Below are 20,202 nucleotides of genomic sequence, written 5' to 3' on the forward strand. Positions count from 1 at the left end.
CTCATAGATCATCATATGTTACGTACACCAAGGTTGGCTATTTGTTTACATCTTGAATAGCATCTTGTCCTCAATACGTGAAAATTTGTTAATACTAACCACAGGCGATAGCCACGTTCAACACGAGGATGGAGAGGAAGATAGTGAAGCCGAATGCGTATAATGTTCCGCGAAGCCCGGCCACCCAGTACATAACCAGCGTGAACAGCGTCGGCTCCACCACCAGACCGGGGAACTGCAACATTGGTACAATATATATAATTTCTAGAGTTATCAAGTAGGTTTTGCAAGCAATATGAATTTGCAAAATTATAATTGACTAATTAGCAGCATTTAAAGACCATGAAGCAATTTTTAATTTCCAAAATAAGTACAATGTCATGTTCAACAAATTGAAAAATTTTGGCTAAGCACTCGTGCTTAATAGATTTTTCAATACAATTATATCAGCCTGCATGCATTCACTTATTCGAATTTTTTAGCTCTTTAAAAATTAAGCAGAATAAAAGAATTATAATTTTAATTTTCTGTACGATACCCTAGACTTCCTGGACGCATAAATTATTTGGTAACACTAACCACTTTAGAGCATTACGTGGCGAGAATGCTGGCTCTGATTCGTAAATGTTACTACCAGAGCCAGTATTCTCGCCACGCAACACCCGAGCGTGGGGTTCGACCCTGCCTTCCTCGGTTGTATGGAAAAATCTTCAACATTTTTAACACAGAATAGGTACATGTGATTGAATACTGTATTCCAGCGTGGAGTGCTTCCTAGGCATAAAAACAAATGGAAAAATTAACTGAATGACTCGAAAATGTACTAACCAGAGCCAGCATTCTTGCCACGTAATATACTGGCGTGGAATATAATCCTGCTTTTAGCTCTCTATGCAGCATCGGGAACTCCTCAGGAAACATGTATAGCACTGAATACATAGGAGCAAAGGTGTTCTCCGCTATTATAATGAATAGAGCTCCCTGGACGTCTTGGATACCGGATTGTGTGAGGCGAGCAGTCCCGATGAAACAGAGACCTGCTGTCAGAGCTATGACCTGTGGAGGGAACTTCTACTTTAATGGTTTAGTATTAACAAACAAATTTTAATCTTGTAAACAATCCAAAGCTGCTATCCGTTTAGTTATTATAACGTAAAATGTAACATTTATTTATATAAAATAAAAAAGTTTCCTATAATATCTTAAAAGTATACAGATTATAGAATATAGTACACGACATAATCGATTTTTGTGCGTCATAGAACAGTAAAAATTATTTGGGTTCATAATAACTTGTCCCGATTTTGACGGTCAAGGAAAATATCGCGCAATAAAATTATAATTGTGTATGACAAGTGTATGACTTGGAGGTAGGGCTTGTTCGGCCCAGTGGGTAGGTTCCCCAAACTAAGATATTCTGGCGAAAAACAGCAAAATTTAGTACTATTGTGTTCCGGCTCGTAAGAAGAATGAGCCAATTCAACAGAAAGGACAATGTCCATTACATTACATTTTAGACGCCGAGGTTGGTAGCGCTTGATCGTTGTAGGGAATAGCTCATATTTCGAGCAGCTCTATGGGCGGAGGTGACCACTCACCATCAGATGGAATATTTGGCCGTTGGCCAGTCCATAATATGAACAAAAAAATGACAATAATCTCCAAACATTCTCCTGAAGAGGAAAGGAAACCCTTTACTCTACGGAAGATTTGTGGGTTGTTAGTTTATTTTTTTTACGTTGTTCGACATTCAGTAAAGAAAATGATAGTATCATATTTACTTACCAATTTCTGTATTATTCGAAAGAATTGTACTTGAGGATCCCTTAGAATTATGAGCATATATCTATACACAAGCCAAGCTATTTTCGTGTGAAGACCGGGTGGTTGAAAGTTGCTGCTTTTAAGTCGCTTTGATTCCTATAACAACATAACATGATTTACTGTAAAAAAACATAATAAATCTGTATGTTTATAAATTTTCTTGAATCTATGTTAATGTTAAGTAGTAGTCATAATAATAGTTTTGGACCATATTATGAACTTGTAAATTATTACTATAAAGTAATTGTGGCGATTCTAGTTTTTATTTTGATCAACTGATCTTTACTTGGTTGTAGGGCTTTGTGCGAGCCCGTCTGGGTAGGTACCACCCACTCATCAGATATTCTACCGCCAAATAACAGTACTCTGTATTGTTGTGTTCCGGTTGGAAGGGTGAGTGAGCCAGTGTAATCACAGGCACAAGGGACATTACATCTTAGGTCCCAAGGTTGGTGGCGCATAGGTGATGTAAGGAATGGTTAATATTTCTTACGGCGCCTTTGTCTATGGGCGGTGGTGACCACTTACCATCAGGTGGCCCATATGCTCGTCCGCCAACCAATGCCATAAAAAAATAAATAATATAATAATTGGTAAATATCATTTTACTATTATTATTTATTATATCTCTGATTATATGTTTGTGGTTCATAATAATGTATTAATTAAATAATTAACATTAGACAGGTAGGACAACAACTGACGGGTTCTGCTATTTTATCTACAAAGACGCTCACTACCGTCTGTACCACTGCACCGTCTTAAATATTTAAAATTTCGCAACGGATTTTAATGAGGTTTTTATCAGTAAAAAAAGTGGTTCAAGAGGAAGGGTTATATTATGGTTTATAAATACATATTATAGTAGAGAGCAGCCGAGATATTTCCTACCTCATCTTCGTTATCCATCAAATGAAATTCCAATTGTATTTCCATATCCAATTCCTTAGCGGCATCACTGACTGCGAATCTGTCGCATACACTCTTGATAGCTTGTCTCGATGCACCTTCAGAGCCAGGAGTCAAAGCCAAAACCTTAATGAAGAAGTCGGTCGGATTGTATGTGATGGGGCAATGGTAACCAAGGCTGTAAAAAAACACAAGTATGAAGAATATTTCAATTATGATTATGTACATCGACGATATTTAATGTAACGTTTAACTTAATTCACTTGATCACACGACTTTGGACTTTGTTTTTGAAAAAAATCACCATGTACCAAAAACTTTTTAATTTTCATTATAATAATATTGCCATAGAAAACTTTACATTACATTACATTGTAAATTGGAGCTAAATAACGAAAAAACATCTCCTGATATAATTTGATTTATAATTGCACTTAAATGCGTCGTTTTGTTCATCATATTATGATTATATTCAAATAATGTTTCAATAAAATATATCATTAATTTAATCCTATACAAAATAAACCATTATTTTTAAACCAGATAAAACATCCATTAAACATTACAAATGGGTTTTTAATAGTACGATAAAGTATTTTTATTAGTTTTCAAAAAATAAAGTAAAAAGTAAATTATATTTGTATTTACGTGATTTTAATCCAAAAGAAATAAAAAAATGAAATATACACAACAGGAAAGAAATGATAGAATATACTTAGTACCTAGTTAGTGTATACTTGGAAAAGTTGTAAAACGCGGCAAAAATATTCTTCTCTTCTTTCATATATTAATAAAATATTTGAAACTGTGTGTAATTTGTGAATTAAAGCAGATCATAATTAAAAAATATATTCTCAAAGACATTCTTATAATCGCGACTGTTAGTGATAGATGTCTTCCAAGCCGATTGCAGAAACATTGTCGAATATCCTCCAAGCCTTCCGAAAGAGGAGGGAAAGATTTCACCCAGCAATGTCACATTCAAAAGCTGTTACAATTTTCGTCACTTTAGTGAAAGGAAGCTGGTTCATTACAATTCGGCGTGGACAAGATTTTACATAAAATTAATATAGTGTAATCAACACATACAAATAAAAACAAACTTTCAATGAAGACAATTGAAAATAAATAATTAATTGAAAAGTAGGCACTTGTAAAGTCATGTTTATCAATAAAGGGATATAATTTCTAGGTACCTAAGATAAAATTTGGTTTGGTACTATTTTATTTGTCCACACTATATAAACTTCTTATTTGATAAATATATTTTTTAATAACTATATACATTTATATTATATTATTCAGTAAAAATTTGATCAAACATTCAATTTAGAATCGTTATTATCATATTTTACTATCAATGCGAGACGACAAATGGACACAAAAAACACGAAATCAAACTCTGGTTAAAAAAAACTTTACGAAAATCGGACTTTTAAAAATTATGTAAGTATCATCAAGATCTTCAAAATCGAGAAAAAATATTGCATAGTTTCATAAGAAAAAAAATCAATCGACACATTTAAGTCCTTGAACGTTGCCTGTTCCTATGAATCGGGAAGTCCTATTAAGGCCAACGATTACCTACATTATTTAGATCATGAGACAATTCTGTTTGATCGGACATGTGTTTGGCGCCATCGATTTATCTAAGAATAGGATAAAATTGTAAGACGCGATTAAAATTTGACGTTATGAGCTCATTGGATTTTTAATTTCAAATAGAATTACTATGAAAGAAATTAGTATATTTTATTTCCTATTCAAATCCGTTACATTTTGATATTTCTTTTTAGTGCAGTACTTTTACTTTTAAATCGCCTGAATGATACTTTTGTTTCCGAATAGATTGACTAAAATGCTCTCTCAAAAAAAAATATTGCAAGTTTACAACTACTTTTATACCCTACAACAATAAGAAGTCGATTACGGTTTCAAGAAATCTTTGTAAACTTTTAAGAATTACATGGTGATAGAGCTTTTAGTCTTTTGGTTATGTTATGTTCTGTTTTGAAGGGTGCGTGAGTCAGTGTAACTATAGACACAAAGGCAGATAGATACAAACATAACATTACATAACATTTAATTTTTCATGCTTAGTGGCGCAATATCGATGGGTAATACTTCTTAACGTGCCAATGTCTGGGCGGTGGTGACCACTCACCATCAGGTGGCCCATTTGTCCGCTCACCTACTTACATTATAAAGAAAAAGCAAAGTGAATATACCTCTCAAAGAAACTGAGTGCTCCAGAAGCATCGCCAGCAAATGCTATTCTTCCCTCAGCCAGTAGCAGGAGTTTGTCAAACAACGCCATCAGTTCCGACGAGGGCTGATGGATAGTACAGATGACAGTCTTCCCCTGCACAGCACTCGCTCGCAGCAACGTCATCAGTTTTTGCGCTGACGAGGAATCCAGCCCTGTGGTAGGCTCATCGCAGAATAGCAGTCCTGGATCAGTAAGGAGCTGAAATATTTGAGGAATTTCAATCAATTCATATGTTTGCAATTTTAATTATAGGCTTTGTATAAATAACAACAATTATAACAAGTGACAAAGATTATCTTAGACAGAAAAAGACCATCTTGACATGTTACGAAACCTCATTAAAAGAATGAGTCTACGGGAGCATCTCATAAAACACATGTTTACTCATAAAAAACAATAACGATTCCGCAACCAGCATCCGAAAAATGTTACCACGATAAGATAAATATGTATATAAACAAATGTACTGTGATTAGATAAGCCTTCTCTGAGAAGTCTTAACACATTATAGTAATAAGCTTAAAACCTGTACAATATATCATATGAAATTAAAACATTCGTCGTTTTATTTATATTTTATATATATTATCCGGTTGAAAAAAAGTTTAATTTTGGTATCGATGTAATCATAATTTTGAAGGGATTCCACTCGTACAGAAAGTTTTGAAATAACGATTGTAGATTTTAATGTAGAACATGATAAAATATTTTGTAGGACAATAATCAGCCTGGCGATTTAATAGAAGAGTTTCTCTTTATATTCATTCAAAATTGAGAAATGAAAGTTAAACATAAGATATAATTAAAAATAAAAAAACAATGCACCCGTGTTATTGATGTTCACCACTACATAAAAGAAGATTCAAAATTAAAATCTGTGTGACAATCACAGACAACTCACCTGCCTTGCCTATTTATATTAATGTCTAATATAGAGCCAAGTGACAGACTGTAACTATCCTAGTGCTGTGACTAAAGCTTTAGATACATATGTGACCGAATTACAACCGATACACGCAAATATCGTCTCGTTGTTTTCTTCAACGGCGACCACGAGATCAATTACAAATTGAAATTTTAATAGTACATTAAGTTCAATTATGCTTGCCTTGGTTTATCTTGGAAAATATTGACGTTTCTTTTTTATTTATTTCTATTTATGTTATAAGTAGGCGGACGGGCTAATGGGCCACCTGATGATTAGTGGTCACCACCGCCAATAGAAATTGACACTGTTAAAATAATAACGATTCCATACATTACACCAATGCGCCACCAACCTTGGAAGCTAGAAAAAATATTATGTCCCTTGTGCCTGTAATTACACTGGCTCACTCAATATTCAAACCGGAACACAACAATACTATATTTTGCTGTTTGGAAGTATATCTGTAAGAATATCTGATGAGTGACGTGTTCTAACCAGTGAGCTGTCTCTGCTCTTAAGGTATTATAAAACAGATTAGATTATAGATGAAAATAGATGTACTTATACAAACTATATATTGAATATCTTCTTACCTAGACCTTGAAATTTTATTTGCATGAGGTGTTGTAGAGAAATATTAAACGATTCGATTGGACTAATGATTGTCTGTTATGAAACCGGTTTCATTTGAATATTTCATAATATTTAAAGATGATTTGTCTAGCATCATTTTAAAATTGACGTCTAACAAGGAACTCTGATAAAAAAACCAGATACCAGGGCATATTTTGAGATGACAACTTTTTTGAAAAAACCTTAGTCAGTGTCTCTTATTATAAATACTTTCGTAATGATCGAGCGATCACTGACAAATATTTATATGTCATACGATTATAAAAAAAAATCACTTTGAAAACTAAGTACTGATTGATAATTCATCGAATAAGACGACGATCTTCGATTATTATTCGATCACTCACGTTCACGGGAAAATTTATTTAAAAGCAATTAATTTTGCTTCATAATTATTTAACATAATTTAATTTATTGTCTCTTCTGGTGAAAGGATTTGGTTCATTTCTTATTCTTTTTTAAGTAAGTGTGGAAATTATTTTAAATTTCAATAGCTTACAGTAAAGACTTAACTATTTGCTAAGTAGTAATTAATATATAAATATAATTTTAAGCATTTTTAGTATTATATTTATTATAACTGAAACGTGTAACATTTTAACATAATATAGTATTTGTCCTACCTGAAACTATAAATTAAATTAACATGTTGATTATTACCAATCGGAAAAAAATATTGACTAACAATTTTTTTGCGTAAGCCGGGAATACAAACAACCGTAACTTACTTCTTTATAATATAAGTATGTGCTTAATAATAGTTTTTGTTTAATGTTTGTAAACATTAAATTTAAATCTACTTTCTAATGGTTTTGCATCGACATTGACCTCTCGTCTTACTATTTATTATTGCGCAATCACGCGTTTTTTTTTGTATTTATGAGTAATGTTTTATCAATTCCATGTTTCGAATGGCTTATCTATACATTCCTTGAGTGTATTTCTTTAACGTTTTGGTTTTTTTAAAAATATATCAATCTATTAATTATTAATACATAATCCGATTAGTCTTTTGTCGACTTATATATATATGCATTAGAAAATGTTAATAAAAAAAAAATACCGATTATATTCATTTGGGCCGAGATGGCCCAGGGGTTAGAACGCGTGCATCTTAACCGATGATTTCGGGTTCAAGCCCAGGCAGGCACCACTGAATTTTCATGTGCTTAATTTGTGTTTATAATTCATCTCGAGCTCGGCGGTGAAGGAAAACATCGTGAGGAAACCTGCATGTGTCTAATTTCAACGAAATTCTGCCACATGTGTATTCCACCAACCCGCATTGGAGCAGCGTGGTGGAATATGCTCCAAACCTTCTCCTCAAAGGGAGAGGAGGCCTTTAGCCCAGCAGTGGGAAATTTACAGGCTGCTAATGCTAATGCTACTCCATGTTTAAATATTCGTGCAATTATAAGTTTATAGTTTGTTGGGTTTTGTCTTCCTCTTTTAGACAATAAACTTGTCGAAGTCAACGATTTTGTAATTGTCAGTTTCGTAAAAATCTAATTTCAATTTCTAATGACTGATTATGACTATCATTATTTGTCATAGCAATAAATTGGTCGTAATTAATACTCGTTATAAAGTATGGTCTCTACGCAAGTCCGTCTGTTTCATCGTATATTCTACCGAAGAGCAGCAATACTTAGTATTAGTGAGTGTAATTCAGGCACAAGAGACAGTCTCAGTTCCAGTCCTCAGGTTGGTGGCGCATTGGTGATGGAAGCGTTAATGTCTATGGGTAGCAGTGACCACATGACATAATATCGCCCATTTGTCTATCCACTTACATATCTCTTTGAATATCTACTGTTTAATGTGATCATTAGTGATCATTATTTAAAAGTATTTCGTTTATTAAGATATTTGAATAAAATCTGAACTCCATTCGTATCGGGTTGCTGTTACATACATGAGTGTAATAATAAATTCTACCTATATTGTAGAACGCACTTGGGTAATATGGTATCACCGAGTAGTCTTTTTTTAATTTAAGTTTACAACATCCAAGGGCTCACAGTTGCCCGTTCTTTTTTAACATTTTACTTTAATAAATTTTGGCGTTTCAATATTTTATTTTATTACTGAACATCGGCAGGTCTTCGCTGGACTTCGAGCTAGTCGTCTTCTTGGAATACGTCGCCCACACTTACTTTAAATACATTTTTTTTTTAAATATTTACACCAAGTAGTTTAGAGACTAGTAGGAAATATTTTACAATAGTATGAGCATAGCCACCGTGACCGTAATCAGTCATGTTTGTCACGCAGATCGATTTATGTTCATTCCTCGTTTATTTAGCGTTATTATTTTTATTTAATTGATAAATGATGTAATAAATCTAACTACTAAATATTTTAAAATTGTGTTACAAGCATTTTTATGTCTTAATTTTATATCTATCCAGTTAAATCCGGATTTTATATGATAAAGAGGAGATTTTATTCATGAATAGATAAAATATATTCAGACTAATGTTATTGTAATCGATTCAATTTATATGAACATATTTCTACTTCTATTTTTTTATAATAATTGCATTAATAATGTTTAAATCCCCTAATGTATCAAGTTAGTTATAGCGTATATATGATTTGATCAGGGAATCGTGGAGCCCTCAATGTACAATTTCTATTTTTAGAGGGGTAACATGAATTTTACTAATTTCTGGAGTAATATAAGGTTTTTATGAAAGGTTGTTGAGTGCTTACGGCAATAAACTGAATCTAAAGCCGGAACGTTAGTTTAATTTTTTTTGCTCGATCCGGAATTCGAACGTAGGTCCACAGTGAAAACCGATTCAACAAACTTTCCAATAAACTATGACAAAATAATCTATTAAAGTCATAATACTTAAAAATTAAATTGTATTTGATCTAATAAGTGTGATTGGTATCTTTTTTATGTGGCGATAAATACAATTTATAATTCCAACACTTGACTTGCATTAATAAATAAACTGTTTAGCTAGTTGGACGTATGAATCATGATAGAATTAATATATCTTAATTAAATATTTTTCTAGTCAGAACCAACGCAATATTACGTATTATCTTTTACCTTTTGTCATCCTCAGCATATTTTTTACATTATTAAAAAGAAATTAGGCCCAATTACTTTATGAACTGTTAGAATAACACGTCAATATAATATATAAGTGTCTTTGACTTCTGGAATGTACGTTTTAAATAAAAACGAACGTATCAATTTACGTAGAAGCATTAAAGATATTCTAAACTTTACAGAAAAAAAATAATCAAAATTGGTTTATAATTTATTATTTTTATTTATTAAATAAGGCAAAAACAACTTTTGAAGAAGAATTAACAGTGTTTATACTGAATATGTAGGTCAGATGATATTCATTTATTTCAAATCGTATCTTTAATTTATGGTTATTTTAAATGACGATATTAATATTAAAAATTTCTGCAATATCTGCTCTTAGAATGGATTTTAACTTAATATTATGAATAATTGGTTTTTAAATATCTTCTCTAATGATACACCAATAAAAACTCTAAAACCAAATTATTACAATGGTCAACAGCAATGCTACCTTTTAAAGAATTAATAATAAAAAACTAATATTCCTATGTACCCCTTCAATTAAGCGTATGATAGGAGTGAGGACGACAATAGCCAATAGGGTTGGGACTCGGGATCGAACCTGCGACTTTTCACATCGCTAGGCGAGCCATAAACCATTGCGCTATTGGAGTATGAATATTGTTCTAAAAGTTTTGGAGGAATAAATAAACTCAGATTCATTCATATTTACCTACATATGTACATAGGTACTTATAAGTCGTTATGTTGTAGTATAAATTCATGCTATGCGGCTCAATGCCAACATAATTGTAGTTATCATTATTAATTAATACTTAAACTAGCACCGTTGGACAATGACATTATAAATATACATACGTATTAACCAAATGACTTATGTCACATATTGATGATGAACAAAAACTAAATAGCAAAGTTCAACGAACATTTGTTTTTAATGACGACATAGTAGTCCAAGTTCTTCTCGTATCTTATTCAAAATTATGAGTGAGAAAAATAAAGTTGAGAGCCGAGATGGCCCAGTGGTTAGAGCGCGTGCATCTTAACCTATGATTTTGGGTTCAAACCCAGGCAGGAACCACTGAATATTTATGTGCTTAATTTGTGGTTATAATTCATCTCGTGCTCGGCGGTGAAGGAAAACGTCTTGATGAAACCTGCATGTGTCTAATTTCAACGAAATTCTGTCACATGTGTATTACATCAACCCGTATTGGAGCAGCGTGGTGGTATATGCTCCAAATGTTCTCCTCAAAGGGAGAGGAGGCCTTAGCCCAGCAGTGGGAAATTTACAGGCTGCTAATGTAATGTAACGTAAAATAAAGTTCATAGTATAATGCTTACCTCAGTAGCAAAAGCGAGTCGTTTTCTTTCGCCTCCTGACAGCGTCTTCAATCCGTCCAAACCCCCGATCCTAGTATTTTTCGCACCATATAACGACAGTTGCCGCATTAGCTGGTTGACTCTTCTTCGACGGGCCAAAGGTGTTGTTCGACGGTCCATGCGGAGTCGGGCCTAGAAAGTTTGCGAACATTTATAAAACATTTTTTTTTAAGTTTTCATAAAAGGAAAGATAAAATACACATGAGACTTCAACTTCTTATAATAGTTGAGTTTAAAAATACACAATTTCTTCAATCTTCATCAAGGATGAAGTTTGTCACAAGTTTTGTTACCTTCATAGACAATACTATAATATGACCGAGATGGCCCAGTGGTTAGAACGCGTGCACTTAACCGATGATTTCGGGTTCAAACTCAGGCAGGCACCACTGAATTTTCATGTGCTTAATTTGTGTTTATAATTCATCTCGTGCTCGGCGGTGAAGGAAAACATCGTGAGGAAACCTGCATGTGTCTACTTTCAACGAAATTCTGCCACATGTGTATTCGGCTAACCCGCATTGGAGCAGCGTGGTGGAATATGCTCCGAACCTTCTCCTCAAAGGGAGAGGAGGCCTTTATCCCAGCAGTGGGACATTTACGGGCTGCTAATGCTAATAGACAATACTTATATTACACAGGCTTATTTATTTAGACCTGCCTTATCGAGGACCTAATCAGATTAAAAGTTAAAAATTGGTACATTTTATACCGCATTAATGAGGGCTTCGATAATTAAGAATAAGCCCGGCTTTATTTCCAGGTCACTGATTTTTAGTGCCGTAACCTAACACCGCAGTGAAACCGCAAATAACTTCGTTATAAGATAGTATATTTCGTTTATAAAATATATTAGATTAGTAATAATGAGTTTTGATATTACCTTCAAAGTATTTTTACGCATGTGAGTTAACAATTCTTACACGAATACTTTAACAAATATATATGTCATTTATCAAGTCCAACTAAGCCATATTATAAATACAATAAATTTAAATGGAATGCTTAAATATATTGTAAAATGTATTTTATTGTATACGGTATTAAGTGATTAATATTTTATGTAATATCTTATGTAGACGTAACGGAAATCAATATGACAGGAATATGATCTTCGCTACGGAGATACGCCATAATAAATAATATTTGTCAAAATATCCAATGAAAATAATTAGATCAAATGTTAAGTATGCCTACTTGTCCTGATCTTTTGACTTATTTCAACAATAAAGCCAAACTGGAGAAGCCAGAGAGAAACACGGATACGTAATAGAATATGTGATAGAAAATACCCATTTCGAGAAGGATTTTAGGACATTCGATCTAACGTGAAATTGATACCATAGTTAAATGAAAAATTAAAATATTGGAGTATAAATGTTGTTTCAACGGTGCAGTAACGCTAACAACGTCGTTTAATAGGCATCATCCACAGACTAATTATTCTACCGCCAGTTCTGTTGTTTGTGTTAAGTGAGCTAGTATCTTTACAGATATTACATCTTTTTTTTATGTTATCGGTGGGCGGATGAGCAAATGGGCCACCTGATGGTAAGTGGTCACCACCGCCCATAGACAATAGCGCTGTAAGAAATATTAACCATTCCTTACATCACCAATGCGCCACTAACCTCGGGAACTAAGATGTTATGTCCCTTTTGCCTGTAGTTACACTGGCTCACTCACCCTTCAAACCGGAACACAACAATACTGAGTACTGCTGTTTGGCGGTACAATATCTGATGAGTGGGTGGTACCTACCCAGACGGGCATGCACAAAGCCCTACCACCAAGTATCTGAGAAGTGTATACAGTATAACAAGTAATTTATATTTATTGCAGTGCAAGTATTAGGAGCGTAGCCATCAAACTACCTCTACTCACCTCATTTACTCATAAATTTTGATAAAAATTGGTACCATCAAATTTTATACCATAATGATTTTTTTTTTCAAATAACGTCGAAAGCAATAGCGATATTTGTGGTTAAATAATGTTACATAATCAATTCAAATGTATTATAATATACCGATACTATTAAAGTACTTCTAATTATAAATGAATTACATTAATACTCATCAATGTTCTTACGGAAACTTGATTTTATATACAGCTATTTGTTATAAATCATAGACCATAGTTCATGGACGTGATGATATCTATGGCAAGCTGTAAGGTAACTTATAGGTTGTTGTTTCTGTATATTATATTATGGAAAATAACTCATGTCAGTATTATTTTAAATACGATATTTCATATAATGAGCGTGGCAATCTGTTTGCGGTGGCTGATAATATTCCTTTCCGGAATGTTTTAAATTATTAATATTGTATCACCCACTCATCATATATTCTACCTCAAAACGGCAATACTTAGTATTATCGTGTTCCGGTTTGAAAGTGAGTAGGTCAGTGCAAACACAGGTTAAGGGTTATAACATCTTAGCTCCCTAGGATGGTGGCGCATTGGTAATGTAAGGAATGAGCGGTGGTGACCACTTACCATCAGGTGGCATATATATATGCATTTCAGCTTTATGTTTTCATATCCTCGTTTCAGGAGCTTGTTCCCAAAAATGTATATGGCATTAAAATAAAAGACCTTCTTCACTTACATATGAACCTCTGTCATACAATCTGAATGCAAATAACTACACTGACCCGATGCGAAGTGCAATGAGTATGCACGGATATGAAATAATTATTATTCCGAGTGTTTTGCCATACCAATCGTATGGGAAGACGATATTGGTGGTTTTTCTGAGACCTATTACCAAGATCACATCGCCTACTTTCAAATTGAATTTTCAAAGAATAACTTTGCATGCTACGATAGCGCTACCTACATGTACGTGTTATAAATTCCCAGACATTGCTGACGATGTTCAAATATTAAATAAATAATAATATTAAAGACTACATACAATTTAAAATTACATATCAAACAGATAAGCAACAACTTATTTAAAAAAAATAGCTATAAATCTATTCATTTATTATTAGTCTCTCCTCTTTATTGATTATTGCATTTAATATATACCACTACGAAATATTTCGTCATTTTATTGCGATGGTATTGATGATAGTAGAATTGAAATAAATGATAACCAGAGAGAGAGCCACTGTTAATTAATAAATAAAAATGTTCAAGATCCTCTTATAAGAATTACATATATAGTTTAATAAATTCCCTGCTAAACACGTGCCTTCAATTCTATGTTAATTTTACTTAATTTAAATATGTTCTTGATAAAATCATCTTTAAAAATTTACATATATTTGTATGTAAATAATTTTATTATTGAAACGAAATTAAAGTTAATTTTCGTTATCGCGAGTTGTTATTAGAATTTGGCACGCGTCCGCATCATGGAATTTAAATTTTGATGGCTTTTTTGTGTCCGGGCTAGTTTGGTATATATTAAAATATAAATATATGTTTACATAGTTTAACATGATGAGATGTTTTTTAAGCGATTAAATATTATTTAATTACAATTGACAGCTAAGTTTTTTGTCGTATCAAACGTGTTTTTTTCCATTTTTATTTCAATAACGAATTTCGAGTTTTAGTTTTTTCTGATTTTACGTGATATAAGAAACCCCGATCTATTTTCGAAAAAATAATTAAAAACTCGACTGACTCGTTATTTGCGTTTTTGGTACTTTTTTATCCGACTACGGAGGATAATGGCATTGAAATAAAACTAGTTTTTTTAACGGATTTAATCGCGTATATTAATTATTTTATTTTAACATCCCGACGTTTCGAGCACTTTGCAGTGTTCGTGGTCACGGGCAGACTAAGGTGACATTTGTCTGTTCGAATTAAAAAGAAATATTATTTACAACTACCGCCAACGATTTCTTAATTGGTATCTTGAGTAGCGTTCCGGTTGCACGCAGAAGGCACTAACTGTATCTTTAGGTCTTGCAGTCTGTTGGATTTGGGATTTTAAATTTTTAATGAGTGGATCCCAAGTGTTAGAAAGTCTCCAACCATCTTCTCTATTGAAGTTCGGATGTTTTTGAATTTCAATAGCCTCGCGTATCATTCTAGGAATGAATCTGTGTTCTCTAGCGAGGATCTGTGGTTTATCAAATCGAATAAAATGGTTGGGTTTATCCAGAGCATGTTCACAGACTGCAGACTTTGAAGAACGCCTATTTTTGACATCTCCTATATGTTCCTTGACCCTAGTACCGATGCTTCTCTTTGTTTGACCTATGTAAGATAAACCACACTCATATTCGAGTTTATATACTCCCGCAGTTTGTAAAGGGATATTACTCTTGATAGGTCTCAAGAACTGGCTCACTTTCTTATGAGGCTTGTAAATGGTTTTAATCGAAGCTCGCTTCAAGATATTGCCAATCCTGTCTGTAACTCCCTTCACATATGGTAGAAATGCAGGTTGTCGCTCAACTGTGGGTGGCTTGATACGGCTTCTGCGATGCTGGCGAGGCACGGGCAGCTTGTTCTGGTGGAGTGCAAGCTTGACCTGAAGTAGCTCGTCCTCTAGGTGTTCAGCATCGCAGAGATGGTGGGCTCTCTGAAACAAAGATTTGCCAACGGTAGCTAACTGACTAGGGTGGTGGTGCGAGTCACCATTGAGGTATTTATTGGTGTGTGTGGGTTTCCTATAAACTGTGTGACTTAATGTATTGTCTCGCAATGGTGACTCGCACCACCACCCTAGTCAGTTAGCTACCGTTGGCAAATCTTTGTTTCAGAGAGCCCACCATCTCTGCGATGCTGAACACCTAGAGGACGAGCTACTTCAGGTCAAGCTTGCACTCCACCAGAACAAGCTGCCCGTGCCTCGCCAGCATCGCAGAAGCCGTATCAAGCCACCCACAGTTGAGCGACAACCTGCATTTCTACCATATGTGAAGGGAGTTACAGACAGGATTGGCAATATCTTGAAGCGAGCTTCGATTAAAACCATTTACAAGCCTCATAAGAAAGTGAGCCAGTTCTTGAGACCTATCAAGAGTAATATCCCTTTACAAACTGCGGGAGTATATAAACTCGAATGTGAGTGTGGTTTATCTTACATAGGTCAAACAAAGAGAAGCATCGGTACTAGGGTCAAGGAACATATAGGAGATGTCAAAAATAGGCGTTCTTCAAAGTCTGCAGTCTGTGAACATGCTCTGGATAAACCCAACCATTTTATTCGATTTGATAAACCACAGATCCTCGCTAGAGAACACAGATTCATTCCTAGAATGATACGCGAGGCTATTGAAATTCAAAAACATCCGAACTTCAATAGAGAAGATGGTTGGAGACTTTCTAACACTTGGGATCCACTCATTAAAAATTTAAAATCCCAAATCCAACAGACTGCAAGACCTAAAGATACAGTTAGTGCCTTCTGCGTGCAACCGGAACGCTACTCAAGATACCAATTAAGAAATCGTTGGCGGTAGTTGTAAATAATATTTCTTTTTAATTCGAACAGACAAATGTCACCTTAGTCTGCCCGTGACCACGAACACTGCAAAGTGCTCGAAACGTCGGGATGTTAAAATAAAATAATTAATATACGCGATTAAATCCGTTAAAAAAACTAGTTTTATTTCAATGTGTAATAATCGCGAAAATCTAAGACAACATTATAGGATAATGGCATGTATGCTATGTATCTGTTCATTAGTGCAGGCATATCCTCTAGACAAATTTGGTACTGTTAGAATTGCCTTTATCGTCCTTTGGGTATAAGCTACATGTGACGTCACATTAGTGCTACTACGAGTATATTCGCAGAATAAGTGAGTAGATACATATAATTGTCGGCACATGGTACACCAAAATCCTCCGCCCATCAACCTTATTGTCACAGATTTATTCTACTTATATATATCTAATAGTAGCGATGATCACATACTATCGGGTAATGTCAATCCTATTTGCGGATTTGCCTTTCTGACAATAAAACAATGCAAACTCTTAACACGGTGTGAAACCTTACACAGCGGTTCACGCCTTTGACCGATAATTTTATTTATGCCACGCTCTCGTTAAAATAATATAACCGTTACTAATAATCACAAATTGACCAACAATAACACTTTATAATATACTCATACTGATGACTATTAGAGAGTTTTTACATTGCTATTAAATAATATTTGTTTACAATTATTGATCGTTTTATGTATAAGTTGCGTAAGTTATTTCTTAAAAATGTATATTATGTAATGAAAATTTAGTTTTCAATTTTTTTTATATTCTTAACGAATAAATAATAAAAATATGGCTTTTGCGAATAGCTATATTATCCGATATCTAGTGACGTCTACAGCGACATCAATACTTATTATATAGCGTATATACCTAAATGATATTTGGCAAAAACACTTAACTAATAAAAAAGTGTGGAATAATATAATTAAGGAACGTGGTTTCATTGCTAAGGAGGCGATCTCTTCTACTGACTAGATTGACAGCGTTAAAGAAGTGGTCAAAATAACATCGTTTCGAAAGTAGATTAAAAAACAATTCCATTAAGAATACATTAAAATATATGTATTTCTAATTATTAATTAATACCTACTTTATGCATACATACATATTTACTTTAAAGTATAAGTATATGTGCTGTACTTCTGTATAAGGGGGAGGTGACGACTATTTGTCCGTTCGTAAGTGATAGGTGCTTGATTTAAACCCAATTTCATCAAATTCATTTCAGTGGTTTGGATCAAGACAGAGTTACTTTCGCATTTATAACAAAAAATGTTTTCAGATACCGTTTAATACAGCTGTACCAGTTTTGGCGCTTGTACGATTCTTTACATTTGTCTAAATCTAGCTCTAATCTCTACAAAGCATTCATATGGTCAAAATATAGATAACAATACCCCCCTCGACGTTGCTAAATTCGATGTAAAGAATATCATCGACGATTACAATTTTTATAAATTAGTACATTAAAAGATAAAAAGATAACTCTAAGATTTAATATATTCGATCGTTTTCTGATGCAATTGACCTTTCAAATCTCGCTAATCCAGATACATCATGCGGATTAAAGACATCTAGCATTTAAATTTTATTTGAATAGTCTATCTAAGGTATATAAAAAACTAATTAACATATAAAATACCTACCTTTATTTATGCGTTTTTGAAAGATTATCTTTAGTTTTTTTTAAGTCTATATTGAAATTTTAGAGGTTTTGTGAAGTTTTGGGAGTTATTTAAATACTAGATAAGGAATTTAAAATTCATATTAAAACAATTATAATATAAATTAAAATTGCAATATGCAGAGCCGGATTAGCCATGTACGGGTGCAAGGACGATGTACTTTTATAATTTCATATTTTTGTTTTCTTCCATAACGCGGGACTACAACTTGTACACAACATCCCACAACAACAACATCCCATTACTGTTCAAATGGGAGAAATATTTGTCTATAGTAATTTTATTAAGAATTAATTTTATTATTTAACCATTTTTGAGCTGCCTGCCTGGGGCTGCTAGCAGATACAGGACCTCTAGGCCTACACTGATATATGGATAATCTGGCCCTGATAAGTGACAAAAGTGCTTTGAGTGTTCGTTCATTGCCACATGATGCATATTAAGTATAAATGGAGTGCTCTTCTTTAAATATTCAATTCGTATCTCATTCGTAAAATGTTGTAACCGACTTACCGTGGTGCGCCATTTTCATACATGTATCCTATAATTACTATAGTCAATTTCGCATATCACATTCTGAGTTTCGATTTTCTTCTTACAGAGTACCTCTATTGTTATTATTACATGTCTATATTTAATTGACGAAACATATTAAGGACTGAATTTCTACAGGTCGTTCTCGACATAAGCTGACCAAACAATTACACTTTATCTATAATTCAAATACGCGTTATATAAAATTGAATCCTATAAAATGTCATTGTAGGAGACTACTTGAATAGAATGTATTTTTATTTTGGACTTACCATGATTGTAAGGTGTTCCATTACAGTAAGGTTTTCAACGAACAGTTCGTCTTGATGCATATATCCGCTCTCCTTGTGCATGAAGTCGCTGACGGGGAGCCCGTTCATTACTATGTCACCGTCAACTATCGTGTCATCTATTAAAAAAATATGGTTTATTGAACAAAGGTTTATTTCTATTAACAGTTTGTTAGTGTTTTTGAGATAGTACTTCGGTACTATAATTTTTATTTAAATAGCATTTTATGTGTGTCACGTTATAATGTGTAACCAAATGATAATGACAATTTGTAATATTAATTAGGTACTAAACACTTTATTTTTTAAATTAATAATAATTATTTATGTGAAATAGAATTGAACGTTAATTTTTTTAAATGACTTATGACCCAAATTGAGATTTTTTATCCGTGGAAAAACGATAAGTGGGTGGGCTTTCAAAAACATTACCTTCAAGGAAAATAAAAATAGAAGCAATATAAAGTAATTAATAATGAATATTCTTAATTTTAATGTAAAAAATCATTACTAAAATTTATTAATTTTACCAGAAACTAATTATAATATGGTACGAGTCATGTAGATGTAACAAATAATTTCGTATAAGTTTATGAGATTGAAAACCTCTTAAAAGCGCATCAAACCCATGTCAATTTAAAATCATACTACATATTTTCATAGCTCTATAGGTTTATATAAAGTTTAATGAAATAACGTCACTCATGTCCGTTCGTCTTTCTATAAAACAGAGAATCCTTAGTTTCAAGCCAATGTTCTAATTTACTTGGTGTCTTATTTTCATATCATATATTATTGTGTTTGAAATACTCTTTTAGGCGCGTATGGTTTACGTAAAGTTAAGTAAAGTAATACCCTGCATGTAAATATCACACTATTTCTCCTCTCATTCCACGTCGCTCCAATGAGGATAATGACATAATCATTAAAAAATACTCGGGCTTACATTGTTAGATAGGTTTTGCAATAGACATTGGCACTATAAAAAATAGTGTTAATGCAACGGCGGCAGAATTTATGGGCAACCTAGTAAATATACCTGCTGGTAACAATAGAAATGTTTTTTTATAATGCCAGCCAATAAGAAGCTCAAGGTAAAGTTTATTATTACAAACAAAAAGTTTGGATTAATTGAATAGTAATATATTTTTTATTATAGATAAACGTTACAGACTTAAATAATGTAATTACTGAAATAGTTA

At 33.2% G+C, this 20,202-nt stretch overlaps 1 protein-coding gene across 2 annotated transcripts in view; it reads right to left on the reverse strand.

Moving 5' to 3' along the window:
• LOC125064518 (protein scarlet) overlaps positions 1 to 20,202 on the reverse strand; it is a 33,166-nt gene that overhangs the window by 2,904 nt on the left and 10,060 nt on the right. For both annotated transcript variants that reach the window (XM_047671612.1, XM_047671613.1), the window contains exons 5-11: positions 18,983 to 19,119; positions 10,981 to 11,151; positions 4,962 to 5,200; positions 2,716 to 2,911; positions 1,786 to 1,920; positions 829 to 1,056; positions 100 to 235 (exon numbers count right to left, since the gene is read on the reverse strand). In XM_047671612.1, coding sequence (XP_047527568.1) covers positions 100 to 235; positions 829 to 1,056; positions 1,786 to 1,920; positions 2,716 to 2,911; positions 4,962 to 5,200; positions 10,981 to 11,151; positions 18,983 to 19,119 — 1,242 coding nt within the window. The remainder of the gene's footprint in view (positions 1 to 99; positions 236 to 828; positions 1,057 to 1,785; positions 1,921 to 2,715; positions 2,912 to 4,961; positions 5,201 to 10,980; positions 11,152 to 18,982; positions 19,120 to 20,202) is intronic.

Source organism: Vanessa atalanta, chromosome 6 (assembly GCF_905147765.1).
Source record: "Vanessa atalanta chromosome 6, ilVanAtal1.2, whole genome shotgun sequence".
Lineage (NCBI taxonomy): Eukaryota > Metazoa > Arthropoda > Insecta > Lepidoptera > Nymphalidae > Vanessa > Vanessa atalanta.